The following is a 25,621-nucleotide window of genomic DNA, read 5'->3' on the forward strand; positions in this document are numbered from 1 at the left end:
AATACAGTTGAATCACTAATGAGATTTACATAATGGCATCGCTCGCGCGCACTGAGGCCGACGTTTAACGTTAAAAACGTTCATCATGATTGAAGCTTGAAGACCGATGGTCCTATTACTCGAGGAGACTTGGACTAGCGGTAATGAAGTGTGATTGAGGTATGCACTCGCACCGTAACTTGAAGTGTGTAAACTGAGCTCGATAGACAAAAGGAGATATGACTCCACTCACGCATACCAGTGTCACGTCGGTGTTATACCAGTTGTCCAAACCTCTGTCTACGCTTGATTTAACACTCAAAGCCCTAATCATCGCGAATCTCAAGTAAGCGTATGTACTGGTTATCAGTGACGTCGGAATCATCTCTGCAATCTAATGCTTCTTCCAACCTTCAGGCATTTTAGTCATGGTCAGATATCTAGTGCGAGATGAGTGGTTGTTCCAGCGAGGCGTTTATTGGGGTCATCGCGCCCCGTAACCGTACAGGACAGAATATATATCATTTCCTTGGCTTCGAGGGATCTCGTGACGGAGACAGGTGATTACTGCTACACCAAATTTTGCCATGTGAAAATCATCAAGGGGACTGAGTCTAGGTGCATTACTACTTTCGCCTCGAACGATCCTTTTTCGGAAAGGTTACCATCCAGCGCGCCGTCAAAGAAGGTTTTGAAGGAGGCGCTGTAGAAGAAAGGCCCGCCTCGTTGGTACAAAGGTTCTTGAAACAAAACGTCAGTGACTATGCACGTCGCCAATGAAGTTTACTGCGAACTCAGTCGTCCCGTCGCATTCGCGACCTGTGTCGCCCTCAAATCCCAGGTGGGTGGCATCTTATTGCCACATGTAATTAGTTTCTTGCCATTATTCTAGACTCGGGCATGACATGATCGTGCGCGTGAGTAGTTCGTAAGTGCGTCCATTCGATATTCAAATTTGACTATCAATCAATCCAGTATTTATGCATATCAGTGCAATGTCAAACTACATCCATGACACCCATTTTATTTAAACTCCTGTAGATCGTCTGCAACCGGTCTCTAGAGCGCGGGAGATCAACGCGAAGAATGTCATTCCAGTGGGGGTCCTGGCGTTGTTCGCTAGGGGCTTGGTAACTCGAGTCCTTTGCAGAAATACGGTGCATGGCCTTATGGACGTTGATTGGACGAATTATAGCGCTACGCCAATAAATCCACGATTACCCCTTCAGCGTCCTTCTGTGGGACGGTTGATGCGAAAGAAATATCGCCTGCCCTGCCCCAGCTGCTTCGTCGTCCTCGTTTTGATTGTCTTGGTTTTCTGGAGCTTCCTTAGTAGGCTGCTCTTCAGGCGGCTGTATGATCTCCTCGGGATCATCACCATCATTTTCATCCTCATCATCCTCGTCATCATCCGGCACAAACCAAACAGGGAACTGAGGCGCGGGATGTCTGCCACTAGTCCATAGAGTATTTGATTCCATAGTGGATACCAAAGAAATTCGATATTCCTAGAATTGAGGGTGCGCGAGAACGCGAGAGAGGTCGCCAAAATGGCTTTGTATTGCACCACTGCATTATTTCTTGCCGCAGGAGGAATACGAGGGGGCATCGTGAATCAGTAGGTGGCCACAGATGACTCGGAGTGGTGCAATGTGTTGCATTGCAGCATGAGATATATGTATATATACGTAGCACGGACCTCAGAATTGAATCCTTGCAGAGAACAATGCAAGGATGCTATTGTAAAAAATTTCGAGGGACAGAAAACAAACGTGATTGCTCGAGCGCTCAAATATTCAATCATGACGTGGTGAGTATTCTCAACAGAAGGCATAGAAGATCAATCTGTGGCTCGAGAAACCAAAGGGGATAGGAACAATGGTGGAACACGCCGATGCGGTGATCGCTGATGTGTTGTTGTATCAGTTATTCACCACAGTCCACAGGCTTGCGCGGCATTGTCTGTTTGGAAGCACGTGCCTTGTCACATGACAGCCTATATAAAAGGGCTTACCAGGTTCAGTTGCTGCTCAGTGTTAATTATCACGAATCCAAGGCAAGTAAATACAATCATATCGGAACCATCTTTGCAATCTAACGCTTCTTCATCAGGGGTCGTAGTTATGGTTAAATACTGTGGATATACAGTGCGAAATGAGTGGATGTACCAGCGAGGCGTTGATTTGGGATTTCCCCGCCCCGTGACCGCGGAAGAAAAGTCGGATATGATTCTCCTGATTTCGAGGGATCTCATGACGGAGACAGGCGTTTCCCGCTGTACCAAACTGCGTCATGTGAAAACCGCCAAAGGCACCGGGTTTTGGTGTATCGCTTTCGCCTCGAACGATACCCTCTCAGAAAGGCTACCTACCACCGCGCCATCGGAGGAAAAATACAAGGCTTTGAAGGAGGTGCTGCAGAAGAAAGGCCCGCCTCGTTGGTACAAAGCTTCATGAACCAAAACGTCAGTGATTACGCACATCGCCAATGAAAGCAACTAATGTTTGTTGCATAGCCAGTCTTGTCTCATGCTGCATATGTACCGTTCAAGCCATCGAATCTCAGGACGAGTGGCACATGTAATTTGTTATTCTTTTATCGGTCTCGGGAATGGAGGGCACACAGGATGCCGAAGCCCCTCTTTTCTGTACCAGAGTAATCCCTTTTTATATATCCTGTACTGAGTTGAACCTGCATGGTGTACTGGACGTGTGCGCATTTCTACTCAAACTGACATGGCCACTGGATGATTAGTTCCAGATGCTATCGACATGGTTCCGCAGCTTCTGCTGGAGAGGGCTCTTCCTCCACTTAACGCGTGAATACTGACTGAGTGTGATTCTCGATGCTCAGACTAATCGGTTGAAATGAGTCTAATGACCAACTAGCTTGATGTCGATTCAGTCGGGCAAGTGTACAAAGGACCACCACTTATTCTTCGGAAGCACTCATACGCGTGTTGTCTTGTTGCACGTGCTTTGTCACATGATCATAATGCATCAGTACCACTCGCAGTCTCGCACGTCGTAAGTACTAAGCCTGGCGTTCGAGATTGCAACTTGATGAAGTGACTGCTGTAGGAAGAACTTACGGTGATTAAGTTATCTTCGAGCTATCATGATGCAGTAACCACTGGTTACAGAATGATCCGTGACTCGGAGATTATTATAGATAGGTGGGTGGTCGCCCATGCAAGCTACCCTCTCTGGAAATGCAGAACATGAGAAAAGAGGGGTTGTGGAGGGTGGGGGCGGGGCGATAGTCCCTTGTTTGCATAACCTTGGGTGCCCAAACAGCTCCTGATCTACAAGATGAATTTTGCTGGAGTCAAAGGCCGGAATCCAGGACATGGTCCAATGCAGCTGCAATAAATGAATACTTGTCCTGTTTCAACGCGCTTCTATCATTGCGGCTGATTCAATTTTCGATAGTTTTATTTTGAATGTGTTGGTTTGCTTGATGCTCCCGAGGCAGATTGCTTGTGCAGTGACATATGCAGTACCAGCTCTCAGAAGACAAAATGATTTTTTTGGATCTAAAGGTCATATATGCTTAGGTCTGTACGATGCCTGGGGTGTCCGGCAATACATGTTCGTCTGCTGCTGGTACTGCAGAAATTACCAAATATAGCATACCCCTAGGGGGGACAGGAGGGGGCGGGTACCTGCCCATGTGTAGACTGGTGACCAGCCCATGTGTTGTTTTTATTGTTCAACCAGTTGTACTTACCACCGCTGACTGCGTTTTACTTATCCACGCTTGATTAAATACACCAACTATCGCGAGTCTAACGTAGTGCATGCAGTAGCGTTGGAACGGTCTGCAACCCAATGCTTCCTCAAAGCCTCAGACATTGTAGATATCTAGTGCGAGACGAGTGGTTGCTCTAGCAAGGCGTCGAGTTGGATTGACCGCGCCCCGTGACTGTGAAAGACAGAATATATATTATTTCCCTGACTTTGAAGGATCTCATGACGGAGACAGGCAAATTTTGTCATGTGAAAAACACCAAAGGGACCGAGTCTTGGTGCATCGCTTTCGCCTCGTTGGTACAAATGTTCTTGAAACAAAACGTCAGTGACCATGCCCATCGCCAATGAAAACAACTAATATTTACGGCGCGGCCACGGTCTCGTCCCTGCGTCCAAACCCTTGAATCCCAGGGTAGGTGGCATATTGGCACATGCAATTACTTTCTTGCCGTCATTCCAGATATGATCGTGAGTAGTTCATAAACGTGCCCATCACAATTTAGGACTGGCCTCAGATATCAACAAACCGGAAGCGTGAGCAGCTGCATGCGGTTTCTAGATAGTGACAGGGCAACGAGGTGAAATCCTAACATAGTGTAGGGAAAAAATAGGGGCAAGCAGGGTCGTGATGCCCACGCGACCCTTTACTAGTGCACTGAGTCCGAGTAAGACTGAATGTTATGTGATTAGGTTCACTAGTAAAGGGACTGTCGACCAAATCTCCGACCAGTGATGGCATCAGCTCACTTTTTTTTAATAAGCAACTTACATAAACTCCACTGTGAACACACGACACGACGGATCAATATTCTGGCCGTCCAGTCATCCACGTCACGTAGTACACGTGGTCGGCAAAAAGGAGAGCGAGCTGTAACGATGCTGTCAGTAGTAGCATGGGGCTATGGAATGGGTTGTAGCCTGTTGCGTCTTGTCCGAGATGGGCCCAGCATTTGAATTCATACCCAGTGTGTATTAACGAATAGGGGCCTCGGAGGGCGCTCTATCACCCCTCCCGAAGCGCTTAACATTCATCAGCGGGTTGGATTGTGCTACAGAATGCTACAGAGCGCTCTGTAATGAATTACGTTTCCCTGATGTTCAACGTTGGCCACTCCTGTATCGAGCGAAGTAGTGATACAAAGTTCACAAAAATCAGGTTGAGACTCCTCGTGAGACTGTCCGTGCCCTCGGTAATGAGTTCTTGGAAGTCAAAGGAAGCATTGAGCACATACACATGAGGAACCCAGCGATTGAAATACATCTACGTGGTACGTTTGAATGCGTCCAAGTCAACATTATCGAAGCACTGAGCATTTCAAGGCTCACACAATATTGATTTGAAAATATTCAAAGATCATCACGCCAGCATGCCATAGCTATCGTGACATAGAGTTAGTCTCGTTAGTCGCTGTGATGTCGATAACACTCATCCAAGTCTCAAACAATACAAAGGCTTGAAATGTGTCGCGGTCTCTTCATATTGAATAAATCCAACGCCATACACCGGCCGCATGTTCATCATATTGACACATACTTGATGGAGAAATCAGCGAATCGCTTAATACAAGTCATGCAGGTACCGTACCGCCTTTGAATGGCCGAGTCGTGCCAAAGATCTGAAATGCACGACCTACATCATCCGTATGTTGGGTGCAGGTGGAAGAGCCAGTACTGCGATAAAGACCAAATGGTATCGGTGTCCGACCGAGCCATCCACTTGGTCCGATTAATGCAGATTCCTTTCTTATGAGGAGATGAGATATTTGGCGATATGATATCATTGCAGAAAAACGTGAACAGTTCGCGGAACTCAGTGGAGTACCATACCATAGGTTCCACTAAGGCTTAAGCTCTTCAAAGTTCAAGTTCAGGACTGAGTGTGGCTGTGCACTACCGCAAAATCCCTGCAACGTCCGACTCCCGACTTCCCCCCAGCCACAGCTGCAAGGATAACCCTAGACATGCCTCACAAAAATGGATCACCGACGAACCTTCAATACCGCACCAAACCACTAAAATCAGCCTTACGACGCACGCAACAAAAGTTCGTTCATCATGATGGACTCACAGAAGACGAGCACCAGCACCATCATCCAGTCTCTGAGTCTGAAGCGGGACCTGAGTTAGATGGCAGCTTGGAGAGCGTTTCTGACGAGAGTGCCGGTGATGCCCAGGGCAATGAGGATGACGACGACGTGGATGCGCCTCGGGTGGTACAATGGGCGGACGTGGTAGATGAAAACAGCGAGGGACTCTCAGAAGAGGAAACAAACGACGAGGACACTAATGCTATTCCCGGGAAACCCTCCCGAGATCTGGTTCGCTCTCATTTTGCTTTCGTGTTGTGCAGACTTACTGATTGCGCTTATTACTCCAAAGCGGTCTCTCGAGGATGGTGCGTACGAGTTCCATTCCCATATCTACAAGTACCTGCACTCGTCGATGTGCAATTGACTAATCCTACTTATATTTTAATTTATGTCTCTAGATTTGTCCTCTCTGCCTCTAGGGATGCTGCGCAAAGCCCAGCGCGCCCTCTCCCAATCCCGTGCTCTAAGCGATTCCGAATCGGAGTCCGAGTCTGACGCACCATCAGAAGAAGACGCATATCCAACTGACGACGAACGCCCACGATCAACTACAGCCAAAGAGAAAGACAAAGAACGCCTAGATAAACACTCAAAACCGCGTAAAGACCTCGCCAAAAGATCTAGCAAGCATGCGTAAGCACCTTCCCATCACCCACACACTCATCTCATCCCGCACAGCCCTACCGAAATAACCTCCAAACGCCCCGTCACCCGTCGACGAACAGTCGTCGAATCCAAAGCACCCATACCCCGAGACCCCCGTTTCCTGCACATAACAGGCACCTATGACCCCCAAAAGTTCAAATCTCATTATACATTCCTCTCCACGCTCCACACCTCTGAACTCAGCACCCTCCGCTCCAACCTTAGCCTCGCGCGAAAGCTGCTCTTAAATTCCCCAAAAGAACTGCGCGCAGCACGAGAGCGGGAAGTTGGAAGACTGGAGCTTGCGGTGAAGAGGGCTGAGAGTAGTGTCAATAGGGATAAGAGGGAGAAAGTGGAGATGGAGGCGCTGGATAGGGTTGGGAGGGAGGAGAGGGAGAAGAGGAGGAAGGGGAAGGCGGGGTGGTGGATGAAGTCAGGTGAGCTTCTTTCATTTCATTTCTTTTGTTTTCGTCTTCGTCTTCGCCTTCGCCAACTGATGCTGATCAAATCACCTTGCATCCAGCCGAGAAAAAAGAATTGCTGATGAAAGCTCGATACGACGCCATCGCATCAAGTGGAGGAAAGCGCGCAGTAAAGAAAGCGATAGAAAAGAAGCAGAAGAAACAGAGTCAGAAGGAGAAGAAATCGCGTCCGTTTCCGGCTCCAGGTCGCACCCACTCGAACCCCAACGACGCCAGCATCAGCACTGGTTCTAACAACATCAACATCGGAAGTGGAAGTAGACAGAAGCGCACACGATCTACTCTAGACGAAGAAAGAACCCAGCCCTCAAAGAAACGCAGGAAATTCTGAATCCAAATCCATTGTACTAATCTAATCAAAAGCACATATCATTGTCATTGTCATTGATTCGATCCACTAGATCCTCGAATGATGGGATACAATGAGGGATGGATGGGGGTATTATCCACTGCTAATTGGTAAGGTAATGCCACAGCGGTCGTCCTCGTCCTTTCGTCAATTTCGTCAGAGGTATCAATCATGTACGTAGGTTTTTTGAACCCAAATGCTCGTCAAGAATGAAAAAAAAAGAAATGTGGAAAGAAACCGGAGGATGATGGGCGGGAACCGAACAATGATGGTGGTGGAGGTATGTATGTATAATGTACAACAGACTAGCTACAGGATTCTAAATCAGAAAAAACAGACGTGGAAAACTCCTCCTGTTCATACAACGGAAGATACACCCCCAGATGGATATGCGCCAACCTCGAGAGTCGTTCAGAGAGTAAGCGAATCTCATCTGCGAGAGGCTCCATGCCCGAGGATAACGCAGAAGGAGGGGTGAGGGATGTAAAGTTTGATGACTTGCCTAGACTCGTCGTGCTCGTGCTCGTGCCAGAATGGCGTGAAGAAGCAGAAGGAAAAGTGAGCGCCACGACTTGATTAAATACAACATCGCGGATCCTCTTGCGCAGCAGCGTGCTCAGCGGCGAGTTGGGACGCATGTTCGTGTCGGACCAGCGCTCGGCTAGCTTGAGCATGCGTTCGTCTGGTGCGGAAGCGAGGACCCTCGATTGAGGTTGAGAATCCGACCCCGGTTCTGATGCTGATTCTGGGTTCCGTGGCCGTGGAGAGCTCGACAAAAGTGTAGAAGGGGAACGAGCCTCTTTCGCGCGCATAGCGATCTGCAAAACAATGTCCTCTCTAACCTTTGCCCATCTCTCACTATCACTATCTCCCTTTACCTGTGCAAAACAATGTCCAAGATGCCCCGAAGAGATATCTCGGATTTCCTTTTTAAGCGAAGCGAGTTGGGCATCTGTCACAACCACCCTGGAACTCGGATCGCCACAAGCATTGGAGTCAGGATCGCTAAACGCCAGCTGCCTAAACAAAAGAAGGAACATGTACATAGCAGTAGCGTCCGCTGCTTCGCCAGATAACACCAAGAGACGTGCACCGTCCAAATACGTGGTTTCGGGGTATAAAGGGAGATATGGTATGCTCGATTTCGACACGCGTTCGCGTTGGAGAGAGTGAGAATGCGGAACGGGCGTGGGGGATGGGCCGCAAGGTGGCTCAAAAACGAGGTCCGTGAGCGCTCTGAGCACGCTCAGGTATATTTGTTGCGTTTGTGGGAGTTGGCGATAATTTAGAGTTATGGTGTTGGAAGGGTGGGACGGATGGGGAAGTGAGAGTGGGATTGGGTGGGACGAGGACATGAGGTGGTGGTATGCCGTTCGTATCCATTTCCGGGTGAGGTCAAGTGAGGCACCTGCCCCCTTTCGGCCTTTGAACGCCTTGAGCTCGTATTGACCCGCGGTTTCTATGAGGAATGGGCGGAGGGTTTGTAATTGATGGTTCGCAATATCCTAAAGCAGAAGGCCTTCAGGACAGGGAAGAAAAATGTTTGGGAGAGACTTGCCAGTTTCATGAGTTCCAATATATCGAGGCACATGCGAACCGCCTTGACCGCGTCCGCTTTACTGCCACCGCAGCCTGGGGCGCAAGCTTTGGCTGCTTCAACCATAGCGTCCACGAGACGATCGCGCATGGGGGCACAGTGGCTTTTGAGAGTCTGGCCAATGACGATGAAAAGTCCTGATGGATCGAAGAGTTGGTGGTGAAGCTCTTGCTGAATAAGCTCCGGATCAAATAGTGATCTGAGATGGGCGGCCTGAGCTGCGTGTTGCTCGATTTGCGTCTGGAGAGTTGCAGGATTGGCGTAGGTGCCGCATATGCTTGTAAGGGGTTGTATGACAAAGAGTAATACTTCAAGAAATTCTGTGAGAAGGTGACGGATACGGGAAGGCATGCGGAGTGTGAGTGCTCGGAGAGGGGAGCAGTAGGTGAGGCTGGGTACTTGTGGTATAGGGCCTTGGGCGCAAACGCAGAGGAGGTCGTGGGGTTTCCACTGAAGATCAAAGGAAACGCAGGTGCAGCCTGTTTGGAGTTCTTGTGCAATAGCGGACCAATATTTATCGGATAGATCGCGTTTACGTCGACCAGATGTCGGACGAAACTGGAGACCAGCGTCAAAGAGAAGATCATGTCCTGTGGAATATATTAGACATATGATAAGTTAAATTGATAATAAAAACTGACGAAGTTGGGGATTACGGAGGATAGAGTCAAGATCAAGTTCTTTGAGTGTCTGTCTGTTGATGAGGGGGTGCATTGCGGGGATATGAGGAGATGATAAGTCGACTGGAGGGTGTACGGGTAGAGGAGAACAATCGATAGCAGTACAGTGAGGGTCTAGATGATTAGGGCGTGATTCCGTTTTTCTGAAGGAAGTTCGCCAGGGAGTAAGAGGTGATGAAGGAGTCTTAATAGCTGAACGCCTATGAGATTTAAAAGATTGTAGATTGTGGGTATCGACTCTTGGGCGCTTGTTAGCCCTCGTCTCTGTGAGTGTCGGGATGGGAGAATTGGGTTCTGATGGCCATACAGCACGTGCGGCTTGGTCTGTCGATATTGAAGGTGGTGGTTGACGAGGAGCATAAGTTGGGTCGAGTATCATGATACTAGAAGTACCAGTATCGTCGTTTGCATTGGATTTTGAATCTGATATTTGTTCATCCTCGTTGTCGTTCTTGAGTTTTCGTTTTCTACAGTTGAGTTGATGACCGGCGAAATCGCTCATGCTGGTGGTTCAAGATAAAAAGGGAGTCGACTAGTGAAAAATGATGGGTTTCGTTATAAAGGCAACTCAGGGCGAACACATGTAACTGCCATATGCTACTTACCTGACGTACACCGCGAAGCTTGGCCAGCTGTATACCACGCTGTCTAGTTTGAAGGGAGATCCTAGGCTACACATGTATCTCTTAAATTATCAACCACAACCAAATTTCCAAGTACACGCTAGCTCACTCCATGATCGAACCCGGAAAAACTCGTGCTATCAACGTTGATAATTCCGCACACCACGGATATATTTCATGCCTCGTTCCAATCACAACTTGACTTTGTTTCTAGTTCGGAGCGCATGGAGATTCACCCATATCACTGGCAGGCATCGCTACATATCAATTAATCTCTCCTCCTCTTCTTCCTCACTAGCCTTCTTCGTGGCTTTCCTCCCGTAAAACTCTGCGATAATCTTCGGATTTATACGGTTAAGCTGTTCTTTCGGGAAAATCCGAAGTAGCGACCAAGCCAAGTCGAGCGAATCAAAGATAGTACGAGACTCGTAGGGTCCTGCATAGCCTTCAGAAAAATTCACCACGCCCCTTGGCAAATTCACCCACCTTGTCCAACAAATTGACGCTCAAACTTGTCCAAGAATTCCAGTGCAAGCTTATCCTCAGCCGACAGTGCCTCCTCGCCAACAACAGCCTTCATCGCAGCTGCATCGCGACCGATCGCGTATTTCGCATACTGCACCAATTCAAAAGGAAGTCAGATCGTCACTTCGGCTAATATGAAGGCACCCACCAATTGGTTTGAAACGTCACCATGATCCTTCCTCGTAAGCTTCTCGCCAATCGCGCTCTTCATAAGGCGTGATAGAGATGGTAACACATTGATGGGTGGGTATATCTGCCTGTTGTGCAATTGCCGGTCTACAAAAATCTGCCCCTCCGTGATATACCCAGTCAAATCGGGAATAGGATGGGTGATGTCTGACATCGGATCAGCGCTTGAACATTGAAAGAAAAAGTCGGTATGACGTCACCATCGTTCGGCATCGTTAGAATGGGAATTTGAGTAATAGAACCATTCCGGCCTTGCACTCGCCCAGCCCGTTCGTAAATTGTCGACAAGTCTGTGTACATGTAACCGGGGTAGCCACGACGCCCAGGCACCTCTTCCCGAGCCGCAGAAACCTGCACATGAACCGCACCGCGAACGGTAAGCCTCTTTCCAGAAAGTCTCGACAGAAACGAAGAACGCACCTCACGCAAGGCATCCGCATAAGACGACATGTCAGTCAAGATGACCAACACGTGTTTCTCCAGCTGGTATGCATAGTATTCTGCCGTAGTGAGCGCAAGACGAGGCGTAATAATACGCTCGATGGTGGGGTCGTTGGCAAGATTAAGGAACAAGGTCACGCGATCGAGACTACCGTTTGACTCAAAGTCTTCTTTGAAGAACCGTGCGGTTTCCATGTTGACACCCATTGCTGCGAACACGACAGAGAAATTGTCTTCATGTCCATCATGGACGTCTTTGGTGGGACGTTTCACCAGACCGGCTTGACGTACGATCTGCGCTGCGATCTGCGCATTTCGGTTAGCTCCCTTGACGGCTTTTTTTAATTCTTAGTAGACTTCATATGTACCTCATTGTGCGGTAAACCGGCAGCAGAGAATATAGGAATCTTTTGTCCACGAGCGATTGAATTCATCGTATCAATCGTCGAAATCCCGGTCTGGATCATTTCCTCAGGATAGATGCGCGAGTAAGGATTGATTGGGTATCCTGCTCTACTGTTCAACCAAGAGCCGGCCAAGTCTTCACAAGACCCACGCACCATTAATGTCCAAGTAATCCTCAGCAAACACTTTTGGACCCTGATCAATGGGATTTCCAGAACCGTTGAAAATACGGCCAAGCATGTCCTCGGCCACAGGTAACTTCATACTGCTTCCTGTGAATTCGACATGCGTCGCTTTGACGTCCACCCCTGATGTGCCTTCAAACACCTGAACAATCGCCTTCTTTCCTTGAACTTCCAAAACCTGGCCGCCTCGCTTCGATCCATCGGGTAAGGTTAGCTGTACGATCTCATTGTATGAAGGAAACTGCGCAAAAAAAAGCAAGTATGTAGGTCAGCACAACCCAACCAAAGGCAATGTAAGACCAGAGCAAAATCAAAACCAATATCAAAACACCGCGCACCTTGACATTATCAAGCACCACAAGCGGGCTGTAGGAACACGGTCAGGTCACTCATTGGCTATGGCAACAACACTCGCCCATTGATCGCAGAAACGGTGCGGTAGTCTTGAGGGCTTGTCAATAACTACTCGGCGTCTTGCAATGCTTATGCTTTTGACGCACCAAGGTGTGGTTGGACGCGATATTCCCGCGTCACTGCAGCTGCATTGATTGCGGCTAGCTCTCCGTCACTCATGCGAGGGTCTGCAGCCATGATGCACAGGTGAGGCTAGGCGTTGGCGGGCGCAGTAGATTGTACTTTCGGATCCAGAGTAACTAGCAGACCACTGCAAACCGACACTTTCCCACGCATCCCACATTAAGATCACAACACGCCCCCTCATAAAAAGTACATTTCAGCTAAGTAAGGGTGTTCATACGATATGATCTACATGCGCTTGGTCCTGCGTATAGGCCATACACTGAACAACGTTTTAATCACTCGGTAATTGTGCAAGAGAGGAGCTCCGAGATGCGAGTGGCTGCCACCTTCACTTCCATGCTTTCCGAAGACCTGTGATAAAGTCAGCTATTTGAAGGACGAAATATTTCAAAGACATACCATTCTGTTTCGAGAAGAAGTTCATCGACTGCTTCATCTGCCTCCCAGCCGAGGTCCCTGCTTTGTATGAACGTGTAGAGGTACTCAGCCGTACTGGTCCGGATCTAAGCCACCGTCAGTATCATCTACCCGTGATGTAAAAATATGACCTTTGGATAAGGGTGAGAAAGGAAGTCGATGATTCGCTCCGAGGATGATTTTGAAACCGAGGAAACGACCAAGAGGTTTACGACGCTACATATTGCTCAGTTGCAGTGCTCCCGTGTGATTAATAATCCCACATTTTCATGGACTCTTGCACTCGCTGTACATTCTTCAATCGCTGTACATTTCTTGTTGCAATGTTCAGTAATCTCTCTAGCCTGAGAGCTTCGTTAGTTCGATTCGACCGAGAGAGGAAAACGAAGGCGACTTTGATGGGCCGTTGTCAACGCTGGACAGGCGAGACAATACATCTGCCTCCAAAAGCATATTGAACGTTTGCAAGATAGGGACCACCACCGCGTTCGACGTCGTTCTCCCTTGTGCGCACTCGATGAGGTCGTCACACAGCTCAGACAGACTATAGCCAGAATCGCCGGCTAATAATGGAAGGCCCTGCGCAAAGGAAACCAGACTTGAAGATGCTGGGCGGTGCTAGTGACGTCATCAGAGATGCGACACAAAAGTGCAAAGGAGACGGACCGTGCTTCCAGTTCTAGCTCCTACACTATGTATAAGACCTGTCAGTAGGGATTGTCTGTACTCTTGTACGCGGAGCAGTTCTACGGCTTTGGGAAATAGCCATTCCCCAACACTCCAACTGGTGATAGTGCCCGAGGCGTCACTATTCTGGATGAGATAGGTGCGAGCAACTAATCGTTAGCGACTCACGTCAGAAACAGCTTCATAATGAGTTCTGAGCCTTTGATACGCCATTCCTCTTGATGAGGAACGGTCGGGAGAGGGATGCGAAACAATCGCAATAAACAGTGTCCCGCGGTTTGACGTACATTGTCCAGTCTTTCGACGCCCTGACGAAGGATTCTGGCTATCACACTGTGATACCTCTGCGCAGGCAAGTAATTCGCGAATTCAGGTATGTTTCCTGAAACGCGAAACAGATCTTCGAAAATTGATGCTAGACCTTCAATGCACGCCATTCGTACCCACGAGCCAACGTCGCCACGCTCATCCATCGTGTAATCATCTAGTCCGCTGTCAAGGGCATCAAGGACTCCATACATACTTTCTGCGATTAGATCTGAGGAAAGATGTTTCATTTACATTCGCCGAACATAAAATAAAAACACGAACATTCGGTGAGGCGAGGCAGTACATTCGTGATGATCTTGGGTAACGCTTGGAAGCAATTTCGACGTGCTTCAATGCTCGACATTCTTTCGGAGGACTGCGATCACCGCTTCAATCGGAATAAAGCCCTGAACCAGGGAAAAATCTTACGTTGGAATCGACACTATCCAACAAGCACTTGACTACCTCAGAGAAACCATGCGGATGCACATTATAATTGAGTACACCTAGAGTATAGCCAAGACTTTGCTGCAAGGACTGAGGGCCTACGGCGAAAGTCCTTGATTAATGTGCTAAGGGGGGCATGTCAGTTAATGTCTTAAAAATGTAGCGTTGATTAATCTTATCTGTGCACATCTGGCGAGCAATCAATCAAGGAACTTGTTGCGGCTATGGCGGCGGCAGCGGCTTGTTGGACGGAAGAGCTTCTGTGTCGCAGTCCCTGGTCTATGATCCTTTTCCAATGGGGCACGGATGATTTTTCCTGAAGCTCAACTTCCTGTAGTGTCAGGCTGCTTGCAATGAGATCACACGCCGCCGCAAGTACTAGACCGTTTCGTGGAGACATAACAACATCTTTGGAAACAATTGCAATGAAGGCAAATATCTGATGGACAATCAACAAGAAAGACGCGTTGAGAACTTCATCTGCACCTTTTGCCGGTTGCTTGCATTTTCTTCGCTCTCCTGAGCTCGGTACGCTTCAGAGATACCTGTCAATGCTGCAAGTGCTCCATGCACATCAGATACATCAACGGAGTCTAAAAATCCCGCCTACAGCAAAATGAGAAATACCCTTCGTTGAATAATCAGTCTCCTTACCATCTTCGAGGCACACTCCAGCCCTAGTATCTTCAAGTCGAGCTCGCATATCCGGCGCAAGGCCTGAGCACCCAACTCCCTCATCGCAACATCCCAGTGACGCAAAGTGATCGAAATGATGTGATCGATCAGATATGATCTGTACTCCAGGTGCCTAGTAACGTTTATTGAATTGACAGCTCTTCGTTGTGAAAGGGCGACTTACTCAGCGACTTGTGGAGCCGCGACAATGAACGCATTCCGCCGCACGCTGACTGCATAGAAGTCGGTTTTTCTAAGGACGTCGATACCATGTGGGAACAGCGCCTGAAACACATTGCATGAACTTTCCACGTAATTTACCTGAGACAAGCACATCAAGGTGTACCATTCTGCCAACATGTTCTTGGAAGGCGGCACTAGCCGCTCTTCGAATGTGAATTTCCCTGTCGAACAACGCCACAGAAACGAGCCACTGCGCGAGTTCACGAGCATAGGGAGAGAAGGATTCCGGATCTTGTGCCCTCGCTAAAGCCCAGATCACATAGGCCGCAGCATCCCGTACGTTTGATCCAATGGAATGGGCCCCCTTACGTATGTCGAAGTAGAGGGCCTAATGTACATCATCATCACGTGAAAACAGTTGATTCATATCTGGCTTTTCTCACTTTCGAGAGCCAGCCCAAGAGGCTTCCTAGTGCAGCAGTTTGAACTAGACCTCTGCGTGCCATCTCTGCTGACGCGAGAGATGCGCCATGCCAGGTAGCCTCAGCGATGGCAGGAGTGTCATAAACACTTGCACCTGCTACAGAATGGATTGAGAAAAGACCAAGAATGGTCTCTAATACCTGAGAGGAGAAATCCGACGGAAGGCGTTCTGAAAGGCGAGCAATGCCTTTGGCTGCTGACCATCGTACCACTGTGTCCTATACGTTGTGTAATTGATGTTTGCGCGTGACATGCAAACAAATACCTTGTCCTGCAGGCTCTTGAATAGAGACTCTAAGATTGTGTCAATTTCTTCAGGAACATCAATATCATCATCGCCATCATCTACGTTCCGTTTGAGAGCCTCATTCTTGATATCACCATCCAGACTACGGACTGTGAAATTACAGATTAAATCATCGACCACGTTGAGATGTGAGTCGACATTACATGTTAACTTGGATCTAAATATATTCGGAGGCATCAGACGCAACGCAACGCGCGATAGCAATTTCGTGCGATATTTTCGAACCAATGTGTTGCTGGCCAAGGGGGCACTTTGCTCTAAGGTATCTGTAATTTCCAAGAACTGTTGCGTAAACGCTTGGAGTTGTTCAGATGAACCAGATTTCATCAATTCACAAAGGACTTGTAATACTCCTATAGACTACTTGAAGTGAGTCGCATTTCGGAAAGCACCGAGTCATCTTACCAAGATGATATTCGAAGAGCGAAAAACTGTTATTGACCACTCGACAAAAGAGGAGAATTGCTGCTTGGTGTCCTTTCTTAAAGAAGTTCAATAAATGGATGCCATCCGCGTGCATTGAGCTCACCGTGCATAGAAGCGTGCCAAAAGGGTAGCCGCTCCTTCGCGCTCTAAACCAGCCATGTTAAGGCGGTCCTTTCCAACGAGCTCGATCGCATTTGCTGTTTCACCGGATCGAGTGGTATCATCGAATTTCTGTAAGTCGAAAGGGATCCGACAAATGAGAGATAGCCAAAGTAGCACGGCATATCGCAGTCCCCATTGACTGGGGTCTTTTACTAGCCCTGACGGCAGCCGGATGAAATCCAAGGCGATCGAGAGATCGGAAACTTCATGAGGGAAGAATCTAGCTGCTTGGAATGAATATAAGGGGGATATATCAGAAAGTACCACCGACTTATTGTCTTATACCCGCGGAACTTGATATAGTTATGAAGAAGATCTGCGAGGCGTTCCACACGACTACGAGAAGACTGAGCACCTCGTGCATTAACGCATGCCATTGCATATCTTCTAAGGCATTCCGCGACGGGAGACACGAGGCTTTCAAGGTACGGGTCCAATAGATACGATTGCTCTTGGTATTCTCCAAACTTTCTCGACCATATCAAGGTACATCAACCCTGGATATAATGGATGACTTACAATCACGATTAATTTTCGACTGCAATGAAGTTCCACATCTTCCTCTTCGCGACTGGGCTCTACGAATAAATCGGCCGCCAGCAGGGTGTTTTGAGCTGCTACGAATTCGTCGTGGCGCTCGAAAGCTGAAAATAATCGGTTTTCTTGTGAGTCTTCATCCATGACCACCGTGTCATTGACGAAGTGGACTGCAGAGTCAACCGTGCTGATGCGCGAAACCCAGTGATCTGACGAAGTAGCGGTCTGTTTACGTCAGCGGCTTCAATGTGCGCTAAGCGCCATGGAGCACTTTTACAGTGATACATGAACCTAACCTATTATATCGTCCACCGACCTCTCAACCTTTCAATCATATCATATGAACCCTAGCTTAGTGGAGACATAACAAACATCGATGTCACCTGCTGAGGCGCCAGTAAGAACGACGAAGAGAAAGAGAGAATATCAAACTGACGAGACGGTGCGCATTACAAACGAGATTTCACGCAATGGTTTACTCATTTGCACACTAGAACATCGGGACCAAGTTAGAGAAAAAACTGGCACGTCTCGTTTCCCAATTCGCATTACCCAAGATCTTAACCCTTGATTGTTCATCAAGCATCATGATGCACGGGAGGTCAGGAAAGCTGCGAAGAAGGCAAAAACTTTCGAGATGCAAAAGATTTTGAAGAAAATGAAAGATGCAAGGTGTGTGATTGGTTTCGTCATTTTAACAGAGTGACTTTCTGACAGTTTATCTTCCAGGCGCAAAGGCGACGATAACGTAGTCAAAGATATCGAAGCACAGCATATGACTCTCAAGGTGAATACATACGATGCATCCGATATATGTCCTTATCAAATAGTCTGCCAGCAACTCGACTCCGGGCCTATTGCCGACTCAGCTCTGTCAACAAAAATCAAGAAAGACAAATTCCTTTCACAGGATCCCAGCTTGCAATCTGCGATATCCAAGTCACTGTCTTCCAGCATAATCACATCCGCTATACCTGGATCCACAGCAGGCATAGTCCAAAGCAGGCTACTTAGTTCCAAGATCCTAGCGGTTGAAGTTTCTCGTATAATCGAGGGGCTCCGGCGCTTACTGCACCCTACGGAGCGGGTCTACCACGCAGAAGTCAATGGCGCCGAAGTATCACCGCCTCGAAAGAAAAAACAGAAGACACGACAGAATGAGGGCTTGCCTAAGGTCTCTCCGGTGGATTCTCCTTCTGAAGATGAACCAAGAGCAAATCTTGAAGATGATGGCTGGGAGTCAGGCACGGTTAGCGACGGCGATCATTTTGTCCAGGGAGATTCGGGGGTCGATGAAGGGCCTGACGAGGAATACAGCTCCACCTCCGATAGTGGTGATGACCTCCCTGTCCCTCACGAACCAGCAAATCGGGGGAAATCAAAGGCAACACAATCTACTTTTCTACCTTCCCTTTCTGTGGGTTTTATTCGCGGAGACTCGGACACCGATTTTAGCGACAGTGAGGAGAAAGCAACTGACACAGCCAAGAAGAATAGACGTGGTCAGCGGGCACGCAGGGCGTAAGTTTCCGGCTTGATTTTGGAACAATTATAACATAGTTCTTCTTCAGAATATGGGAGAAGAAATTTGGAAGACATGCCAATCATGTGATGAAGCAGAAAACTTCTACCCGTCCCGATGCCCCTTCCGGCACTGTGGTTGTGCGCAAAGATCAGCGACAGCACAGGAATGGTAATCGCGATTCCGATGGCGCGCCGTTCTCCGGTCACAAGCAGAATGCCCGGATACCGGACAAGAACAGATACAACGCATCCGCATCCCTCATGGCAGGTAACCGTAAGGAAGAGAAACCGCTTCATCCATCCTGGGAGGCTAAGAAGAAACAACAAAATATTGCAATTGTGCCTGCGCAGGGCACAAGAATTGTCTTCACTTAGTCTTAAACGTCATCCGAACACGAAAACACGACATCATACGAATCCAATATATACATAATCCGATTCAGTTGGCATTGCGCATGTATCAAAGAAAGCTATTGAAGCATGAAACGTGCGTAAGACAACTGCCTAGAAGCTTGGCCCGTGCGTAACAAAGAATGCCTAGAAGCATGATGGGTGCGTAAAGAATCGCCGTAGAATTTTATGGCATATGACCAGTAAAAGCTGTGGAAAGCATTTTGGAGAGAATATGGATAGGCGAGGAAATTCATTGCAGGACCATAGAGGAATCACGTTCTGCAGACGTGTCTCTTCCCTCCCTGCATCCTACATTCCCTGGAGCACCACGTATCACCACACCGGGGACAGTGTGGGAAGTCCCTACCTGTTTTCAAACATGTGACGCACACAGTGCGGCACGACAACTTCGAGGCATTCTCGATAGCTTCAAGAATAGGACAGAGCGTAGAGATATTATCTGCAAGAGGTGATGCAGGTGGGGAGTCGTGTGAGGATAGAGTAGAGGACGTGCGGCTTACGAATGGACGAACGGGTGAACGAGAACGCGATCGAGGGAGATCGGGGAGTTCAAAGTTGTGCTCGTTCGCCCACTCCGTGTCCAGTCGCTTCCCACGTGGCTTGGAATGAATAGAAAAACACGAGCGGAGCCAGAAGACCGCTGGTATGGTAGTGGTAAATGAGCCATGAGCTTGGAGGTCGCCTTGAACGACGTCAGCAGGGGATGCTTCGTAGAGTTTTTGGGGAAGGGGAAATTGTGATGCAGTTGACGATTGGGAGGTCATCGAGATGCTCCACGTCCGCTTGCGCCTATAACCAACAGGCACATATTTTTGATGGTGCTACAAAGCCGGACATGTAAGGAAGGGGTCAATATCGAGCTTTAAGACATACCTCGGAGCTGCTGTGCGATGTATGATGTGAGGTGTCCATTGTGAGGTTAGAGTTGGCGTTGCCCATACAACACACTTCCGAGCGTAGATAAATATGACAGCGGATATTCGTGGCTATCAGCCAATGATCTCAAAAGAGGGGATCGTGGAAATAAGCTGTGCCGAAAAAGATAGAAGATATGATAACTCACCTGCGCCCTCCGCACGGGCCTGCGTAGCAAATGAGAATAATGTGACAACAGGAGAGGACAAAGTGGTCGTGTGCCAGGTCGGCATAATTTGCTTTCTAGCGGAAACTTCCTTTCCAAATACGACATCGATGTCGAAACTTCTGAATATTTACGGCATGGAATGGATAAAGCGAGAAGCAACCGATTGCCCCGGTAAGCGATATCGTATTGATCATATTCATAATCTGTGATGAAACTTTTCAGAAAAGTTCGACCTGCAATCATCTTTATCTCACTATGCCACCTCATAGTTCACGTACTTTGCGGTAAGTCGGAAGCTTCGGTTGAGCGTTCTGCGTATGCTTAAGATCGTCGGCAGATGCTAAGAAAACATTAGGACTATCACGGCGCTCCGAATCACTTAAGTAGGCCAGCCACATGACGGAGAATATACGGACCGGGCGGTCGTACTTTGGTGCGCACCAGACGACACGAGGTTTTATGGCGTCACAGACGTTGAGCTAGAATGACGAAGAACGGCACATTTTGTCAGTCTTATCACGTATACGTGGTATACGACTCGTGGACAACTGACAACCTGGCAACAAGACAAGCTTGAAAGTCTGAAACAGGACGTTAGAAGCCTGCAATCCGGGATGAGCCTGCTATTGACCTAGGCCTTTTAATCTGATACGTTACGTCCTCTGTGGTTAGCCAATTCAATAATAGTAGAACACATGCACAAGCCCAGAGTCACGGCGCAGCCAGTGACTAGCCAGTCACGGTCATAGGGCGAAATTGAGAACCTGATTTAATTGTGATTCAACAAAGTCATTACGCGATGCTCTGCTACCACGTACCCTGTTACTGTTGCTGCTGCTGGCTATCCTACCCCGGATTTGCCAAGCGTAGTACGTACTAGGGCCTACAAAGTAGCATGGAGCCTCAGATGCGGCCAGTACCGATCACTGATCATAGGCTATGCCGAGGCTGAAAACCCTAGCAGACAAACAAGACAAAATAGGAATGACTTGCGTGCTTGCTGTGCTCGTTGACCAGCATAGACCATATCTGCATCCTCTTGAAAATTTACCTTCTCCCTTCATTTACATCCCTTTGAGCCAGGAAATTGCAGCAGTCTGACGTCTACACAGTTCTGATTCGGTTCATCGGCTAAGCGATCACTCTCTGCTTTCTTACGTCTTTCCCCATCAATAGCGATCCATGGTATGCTCTGACACATCTCATCACATTACACGGCCAGTCTCACTTTCGGCCGTTCGTTAGGGTCAAACACTCTCAGCACCAGGTAGGGAGTCCTTGTGCAGCCTATGTTTTTACTCCAAGAAACACATTCATGACCTACACTTCTTTCGACAGCTACAGAGAAGAAATCAGACACAGGAGAAGATGATCGATACCTATTTGCAGTTTCTGAGATGCAAGGATGGAGAATTAGTGCGTCACCAGTTTTTTGGCTGCGGTTTTGATCTCACATATCATGTATCCGTATCCTCATTGCAGCTATGGAGGATGCCCATGTGACCATGCTAACCCTTGAAGAGAATACAACAGATAAAAACACATTCTTTGCTGTTTATGATGGACACGGTGGTAAACTACCTGCTAATTTTTTTGGCGGTTATAGCCTCGAGCTCAGTTTGATTCTTCACAGGAAGTACCGTCGCGAGGTTTGCGGGGAGAAATGTTCACAGGCGACTAATTTCAGAAGAGGCATATCGTGAAAAGCGTTATGATGAAGCGCTCAAGAAAGCGTTCTTGGGCACCGATGAAGATCTCCTTGCTGGTACGCCATATCGCCTTGCTGTCTCTGCATACCCCGCTCATTTCAACACAGATCCGTCGCATACCCGTGACCCGTCAGGTTGTACTGCTGTAGCTGCTTTGATAACAGACGATAACAAAATTTATGTGGTACAGCAGTTTTTCCTATTTAATTGTTTTTTTGCCAACGGTTGCCTGACAGGCAAATGCTGGCGATTCCCGGTCTGTCCTTAGCGTTCAAGGTAATGCCAAGGCCTTGAGTTTTGACCATAAACCATCAAGCGAGAGTACGTTGATCATTCGACTATTGTGCCATTATCCTTGTTTACCAGTATTCAGCTGAACGGAAACGGATCACGGAAGCTGGAGGATACGTAGAATATGGACGCGTCAATGGTGAGTCGTCCGATCACTCTCCGAGGCTGTACTTATAATGGACTTCCTAGGAAACCTTGCGTTGTCTCGTGCTTTGGGAGATTTTGAGTTCAAGAAAAACTATGCACTTGGTCCTCAAAAACAAATTATTACAGCTGATCCTGATGTCACCGTTCACGATATCACAGGCGAAGACGAGTTTCTGGTCCTGGCCTGTGATGGTAAGACAGCGAGTCCTAATTACGACGTGGTTCTAATTTTTTGTCAGGCATCTGGGACTGTCTATCTTCGCAAGCCGTCGTTGACTTTGTCCGGCTAAAAGTCTCAGAGGGCTTGGAACTCAGGGAGATCGGAGAGATGATGTGCGAGCATTGTCTTGCTCCGGATACCTCGTCTGGGTCAGGTATCGGGTGCGATAACATGACTGTCCTCATCGTGGCTCTTCTTCACGGAAGGACGAAGCAAGAATGGTATGACTGGGTCAAAGATCGTGTCAAGAACAACTACGGTTATTCAACACCTGACTCTATCCCACAAATCTATTCATCAGATCGACTGTCAACATACAGAGCGCGGAGAGAAGCGCAGCAAGAGAGGGACAAACTGAGGAGGGAACGAGGCGAGGACAGCTCGGCAGGCAGTTTGTTTGGTGGAAACAGTCCATTTGCTCGTGTCTTGGGAAGCACTGGTGGCATCTCTTTCCACCCGGGATCAGGGATTCTCAGCGATGCTGGTCGCCTCATGTTCGCCAGTAACGATGATGAGGACGACAGTGGTGATGACATGGACACGTCCTTTAGCGGACGCTCATTCTTCAGTGACACGTTTGGGCTTCCCCGTGCACAGCCACCGGACGCTGGAGCTGGTCTGCGAGCACGTCTTGCCTCTTTTGAGGTTGACGATGAATTTGACGATGAAGACGCTGATGGGCGCTTTGACGGTGTTGCTCGGATTGAGGAGGTCCAGGATGACGACGAAGGGGCTAGTCCATTTGATGATGTAAATGACGGTATCCCGAAATCCCCCAGCCCATCACCTAGTCCGCCAAATCCTAAACTCAACGGAGACGTCACTCCCGTCCAGCATTTCAAGGTGCCTATCCGAGGTGACGCTCCGATGAACGTTGACGGCTTGATGCCCTCCAGTGAAGACCCTTTGAAGGCATAGTTGTATTTCTCAATATGTTCTAATTCTCCTTTCACCTGTCGATGGTTGTGTTGTGTGTTACCTTGTGCTTCGTCTATTACTATCTTTCCTTACCGTCGCCTTCAAATATTGACGGTCATGATTCCCTCCTGTAGTATCACAAGTATTATACTTCGAACTACAGGCTGTCCACTGTACTTTCCTCCAATTTTATTCAAAAGATGTTGTGCATCACGACTAGCTCGTTCTCGCATAGACAGACGATCGTGTGCCCCTGCGCCGTTTTGGACATGCCGACACCTAACAAAGAACCAGCGCTTCCATCGCCAACTTTCAATACACTTTGTTTTTCCCAAATTTGACCCGGATGCCCACCGCGGTAGATGTATACATTCCCTCCTCGATCCCTACTGCCGTTCTCGAAAGCCAAAACCGCTTTCGATGAGACATGATACGTGAAGCGTGTATCCTGCTTAGAGGCGAGCACAAAGGCGAGCGCCGAGAAGGTCGCGCTGTGCGTCCAAGTGGGCGAAGAACCTGTAGTCTGTGCCTCATCCAGGGTGAACAGGGCACCATCAATACCATTCTTCACAACCATAGATCCTCCAGGACCCGATCCAGGAAGATCGATTGACAGAACGTTGCATGCAGAATCACCAGCGCCAGATGACCATACAGGGATCCCTCCATCCTCACCCACCCACGTCAGGAATGCCACTCGTCCAACCGAAGAGTCGACTTCCTCATCCATTTCTCCCTGAGCAAGCGCTGGTACCCCTCTGCCCAGTCCAAGCCCGCTCATATCCTCCCCACTTTGGAGTGCGGCTGTGTACTTTTCCAAAGACTCTCTGATGAGGTTGAGCTCCGAAGGGTCGAGGGTTTCTGTAACTTCCTCCTCTCCACCTGGTGTACCCGCAGATGCAAATACATGCATCCATCGAGCATCTTCATGCTGTTTGTCCAGATGCAACGTGAGCAATCCAAATGAGTGCTCTCCCTCGCGATCCCAAGTCCAGAAGCTGGTGGAGGTTTGAATGCCGTCCCAGAGCTGTTGGGCAGAATAGTGGGGAAGGGAAACGCCTTCAACATGTGATGTGCTCTGGACGTGTACCGTCAAGGTCTTTTGGGAAAACGTCACTTTGATGCTTGATGTTGGGGTTGTTGCAGGGAGAGGGAAGGCCACTGTCACGGAGTCGGATGTCTGTGTCCAGGAATATGATGGAGGTCTGGCGGGAGTCTCTACGTCTAATTTTTCATCCAGACGCGGAATAGGGGCCATTTCATCTGGCGAGGGTTCGTACGAGGGTGGGGCTGGCTGGTTGAGCTCACGATAGACGGAGCTACCAGCCAGAAGATAGCATTTTCGAGAGTTATCATAATCCATGGATATGGGTACATCCTGCCCCCGCCTCCTCCAAAGAATGTCAATGGGGGCGAGATCGCCGTTCTGACTTGGAAAAGGCAGCGAGAATCTCGCAGCCCAGACGTCAAATTCAGACGCGTGACTTGTTACTGTTTGCGTTGGAGCAGCTTCAGGGTCTCCATAGAAGCGAGAAGATAGAAGCGCTATAGCTACATTATCAGATGACTTGGCGAGAGAGTGGATGCGGAATGGAGTCGGAGCCAAATGAGGAGTTTGCGTGTGATCAGAAAGCTCAAAGCAGCCCAGGGTAGTAGCAACTCCTTCTGCAGGAAGTCCAAGGATGTAAAGTGCCCCTTGACCGTCGGCGATGAATGCGGTCTGTGCGTCAAGAAACACTGCTGATGGATATTCGCGATGGATCTGCACAGCTGCGGGAGCACTAATTGGAGTAGGAAGTGCATGAACGACAGTGAATGATGGTGTGTGACTGTCCTACTTGTGCACGATGTGAGACTCATGGTGGAACAAAAGGTGGTATCACAAAAGCCTACATTCGTGAGGTCGACAAGGATAACGCGATGTTCCGAGTCAATGTATAGACACCTGCTACTGTTGTTTGCCATGGCCAGGTGGTTATGCGTGATCCTGCTCTGGACCTCCTTGAAAGACAGTGGAGATCGACCAGAATTAGCCACTTGTGTGGGTCTATATTCGAGCCCGAAACGCGTCACAGTGTCTTCTTGTGGGATTACTTCGAGTTTGTAACCCTCGAATTTTGGGTTCAGGAGGGCATGATTTGGCGTGAAACTCGACATCACGATGAGTGGAATGACACAGGAGAAATGTGACCTACGGTT

The 25,621-nt window shown here is 48.5% G+C and overlaps 10 protein-coding genes across 10 annotated transcripts; 4 read left to right on the forward strand and 6 right to left on the reverse strand.

The window, feature by feature from the left end:
- Positions 1-1,196: 1,196 nt before the first annotated feature.
- Positions 1,197-1,588, reverse strand: F5891DRAFT_1182010 (uncharacterized protein; the record flags this gene model as incomplete). Its single annotated transcript, XM_041366102.1, has 2 exons — positions 1,197-1,434; positions 1,470-1,588. 2 exons carry the CDS (start codon positions 1,586-1,588, stop codon positions 1,197-1,199), a joined length of 357 nt encoding a protein of 118 aa, XP_041232172.1.
- A 514-nt stretch (positions 1,589-2,102) lies between these two features.
- F5891DRAFT_975368 (uncharacterized protein) lies at positions 2,103-2,435 on the forward strand (the record flags this gene model as incomplete). Its single annotated transcript, XM_041376508.1, has 1 exon — positions 2,103-2,435. The coding sequence occupies one exon, from the start codon at positions 2,103-2,105 to the stop codon at positions 2,433-2,435; it is 333 nt and encodes a 110-aa protein (XP_041232173.1).
- Positions 2,436-5,969: 3,534 nt separating this feature from the next.
- Positions 5,970-7,441, forward strand: F5891DRAFT_472789 (uncharacterized protein). The gene is made up of 4 exons (XM_041371948.1): positions 5,970-6,049; positions 6,111-6,454; positions 6,500-6,903; positions 6,990-7,441. The coding sequence occupies exons 2-4, from the start codon at positions 6,210-6,212 to the stop codon at positions 7,277-7,279; spliced, it is 939 nt and encodes a 312-aa protein (XP_041232174.1). The 5' UTR covers positions 5,970-6,049; positions 6,111-6,209; the 3' UTR covers positions 7,280-7,441.
- A 161-nt stretch (positions 7,442-7,602) lies between these two features.
- On the reverse strand, positions 7,603-9,953 carry F5891DRAFT_941210 (T-complex protein 11-domain-containing protein; the record flags this gene model as incomplete). The annotated part of the gene is made up of 3 exons (XM_041374326.1): positions 7,603-8,802; positions 8,826-9,484; positions 9,536-9,953. 3 exons carry the CDS (start codon positions 9,951-9,953, stop codon positions 7,603-7,605), a joined length of 2,277 nt encoding a protein of 758 aa, XP_041232175.1.
- Positions 9,954-10,258: 305 nt separating this feature from the next.
- F5891DRAFT_472758 (P-loop containing nucleoside triphosphate hydrolase protein) lies at positions 10,259-12,618 on the reverse strand. Its single transcript, XM_041371947.1, has 10 exons — positions 12,443-12,618; positions 12,358-12,385; positions 12,281-12,308; positions 11,913-12,198; positions 11,721-11,860; positions 11,332-11,658; positions 11,112-11,262; positions 10,871-11,058; positions 10,684-10,813; positions 10,259-10,633 (listed from the first exon to the last, which is right to left on the reverse strand). Exons 1-10 carry the CDS (start codon positions 12,531-12,533, stop codon positions 10,455-10,457), a joined length of 1,548 nt encoding a protein of 515 aa, XP_041232176.1. The 5' UTR covers positions 12,534-12,618; the 3' UTR covers positions 10,259-10,454.
- A 24-nt stretch (positions 12,619-12,642) lies between these two features.
- F5891DRAFT_1002933 (tubulin folding cofactor D C terminal-domain-containing protein) lies at positions 12,643-17,350 on the reverse strand. Its single transcript, XM_041360272.1, has 21 exons — positions 17,098-17,350; positions 16,850-17,045; positions 16,520-16,802; positions 16,396-16,471; positions 16,134-16,350; positions 15,949-16,079; positions 15,644-15,901; positions 15,364-15,588; positions 15,202-15,302; positions 14,997-15,150; positions 14,829-14,948; positions 14,530-14,781; positions 14,309-14,432; positions 14,148-14,211; positions 13,755-14,108; positions 13,566-13,707; positions 13,294-13,517; positions 13,163-13,243; positions 13,031-13,115; positions 12,882-12,985; positions 12,643-12,833 (listed from the first exon to the last, which is right to left on the reverse strand). Exons 1-21 carry the CDS (start codon positions 17,257-17,259, stop codon positions 12,758-12,760), a joined length of 3,429 nt encoding a protein of 1,142 aa, XP_041232177.1. The 5' UTR covers positions 17,260-17,350; the 3' UTR covers positions 12,643-12,757.
- On the forward strand, positions 17,351-19,295 carry F5891DRAFT_1002943 (Bud-site selection protein). Its single transcript, XM_041360273.1, has 7 exons — positions 17,351-17,557; positions 17,610-17,639; positions 17,699-17,787; positions 17,845-17,902; positions 17,954-18,636; positions 18,687-19,126; positions 19,181-19,295. The coding sequence occupies exons 1-6, from the start codon at positions 17,492-17,494 to the stop codon at positions 19,012-19,014; spliced, it is 1,254 nt and encodes a 417-aa protein (XP_041232178.1). The 5' UTR covers positions 17,351-17,491; the 3' UTR covers positions 19,015-19,126; positions 19,181-19,295.
- F5891DRAFT_472967 (uncharacterized protein) lies at positions 18,979-20,098 on the reverse strand. The gene is made up of 2 exons (XM_041371949.1): positions 19,927-20,098; positions 18,979-19,874 (listed from the first exon to the last, which is right to left on the reverse strand). Exons 1-2 carry the CDS (start codon positions 19,990-19,992, stop codon positions 19,305-19,307), a joined length of 636 nt encoding a protein of 211 aa, XP_041232179.1. The 5' UTR covers positions 19,993-20,098; the 3' UTR covers positions 18,979-19,304.
- A 1,221-nt stretch (positions 20,099-21,319) lies between these two features.
- Positions 21,320-23,422, forward strand: F5891DRAFT_975373 (PP2C-domain-containing protein; the record flags this gene model as incomplete). The annotated part of the gene is made up of 10 exons (XM_041376509.1): positions 21,320-21,322; positions 21,383-21,404; positions 21,476-21,553; positions 21,620-21,709; positions 21,771-21,902; positions 21,954-22,030; positions 22,083-22,167; positions 22,220-22,276; positions 22,327-22,476; positions 22,524-23,422. 10 exons carry the CDS (start codon positions 21,320-21,322, stop codon positions 23,420-23,422), a joined length of 1,593 nt encoding a protein of 530 aa, XP_041232180.1.
- Positions 23,423-23,615: 193 nt separating this feature from the next.
- On the reverse strand, positions 23,616-25,579 carry F5891DRAFT_941679 (uncharacterized protein; the record flags this gene model as incomplete). The annotated part of the gene is made up of 2 exons (XM_041374359.1): positions 23,616-25,256; positions 25,316-25,579. 2 exons carry the CDS (start codon positions 25,577-25,579, stop codon positions 23,616-23,618), a joined length of 1,905 nt encoding a protein of 634 aa, XP_041232181.1.
- Positions 25,580-25,621: the final 42 nt, after the last annotated feature.

This window comes from Suillus fuscotomentosus, assembly GCF_016647785.1.
Source record: "Suillus fuscotomentosus strain FC203 chromosome Unknown F5891scaffold_4, whole genome shotgun sequence".
Classification (NCBI taxonomy): Eukaryota; Fungi; Basidiomycota; class Agaricomycetes; order Boletales; family Suillaceae; genus Suillus; species Suillus fuscotomentosus.

Coding starts and splice junctions, on each gene's coding strand:
- F5891DRAFT_472789 (XM_041371948.1), top strand. CDS start 6,210: ATGTCTCTAGATTTGTCCTCTCTGCCTCTAGGGATGCTGCGCAAAGCC. Junction 6,455..6,499: donor AAAAGATCTAGCAAGCATGC/GTAAGCACCTTC, acceptor CATCCCGCACAG/CCCTACCGAAATAACCTCCA. Junction 6,904..6,989: donor GGGGTGGTGGATGAAGTCAG/GTGAGCTTCTTT, acceptor CCTTGCATCCAG/CCGAGAAAAAAGAATTGCTG.
- F5891DRAFT_472758 (XM_041371947.1), bottom strand. CDS start 12,533: ATGGCTGCAGACCCTCGCATGAGTGACGGAGAGCTAGCCGCAATCAAT. Junction 12,386..12,442: donor TCGCGTCCAACCACACCTTG/GTGCGTCAAAAG, acceptor CAAGCCCTCAAG/ACTACCGCACCGTTTCTGCG. Junction 11,861..11,912: donor GGATTACTTGGACATTAATG/GTGCGTGGGTCT, acceptor ACAGTAGAGCAG/GATACCCAATCAATCCTTAC.
- F5891DRAFT_1002933 (XM_041360272.1), bottom strand. CDS start 17,259: ATGGATGAAGACTCACAAGAAAACCGATTATTTTCAGCTTTCGAGCGC. Junction 14,433..14,529: donor TGATTGATTGCTCGCCAGAT/GTGCACAGATAA, acceptor GTAGGCCCTCAG/TCCTTGCAGCAAAGTCTTGG. Junction 14,109..14,147: donor TTATTTTATGTTCGGCGAAT/GTAAATGAAACA, acceptor AATCGCAGAAAG/TATGTATGGAGTCCTTGATG.
- F5891DRAFT_1002943 (XM_041360273.1), top strand. CDS start 17,492: ATGTCACCTGCTGAGGCGCCAGTAAGAACGACGAAGAGAAAGAGAGAA. Junction 17,640..17,698: donor CCAAGTTAGAGAAAAAACTG/GCACGTCTCGTT, acceptor TTGTTCATCAAG/CATCATGATGCACGGGAGGT. Junction 17,788..17,844: donor AAGAAAATGAAAGATGCAAG/GTGTGTGATTGG, acceptor TTTATCTTCCAG/GCGCAAAGGCGACGATAACG.
- F5891DRAFT_472967 (XM_041371949.1), bottom strand. CDS start 19,992: ATGGGCAACGCCAACTCTAACCTCACAATGGACACCTCACATCATACA. Junction 19,875..19,926: donor CATCGCACAGCAGCTCCGAG/GTATGTCTTAAA, acceptor CCGGCTTTGTAG/CACCATCAAAAATATGTGCC.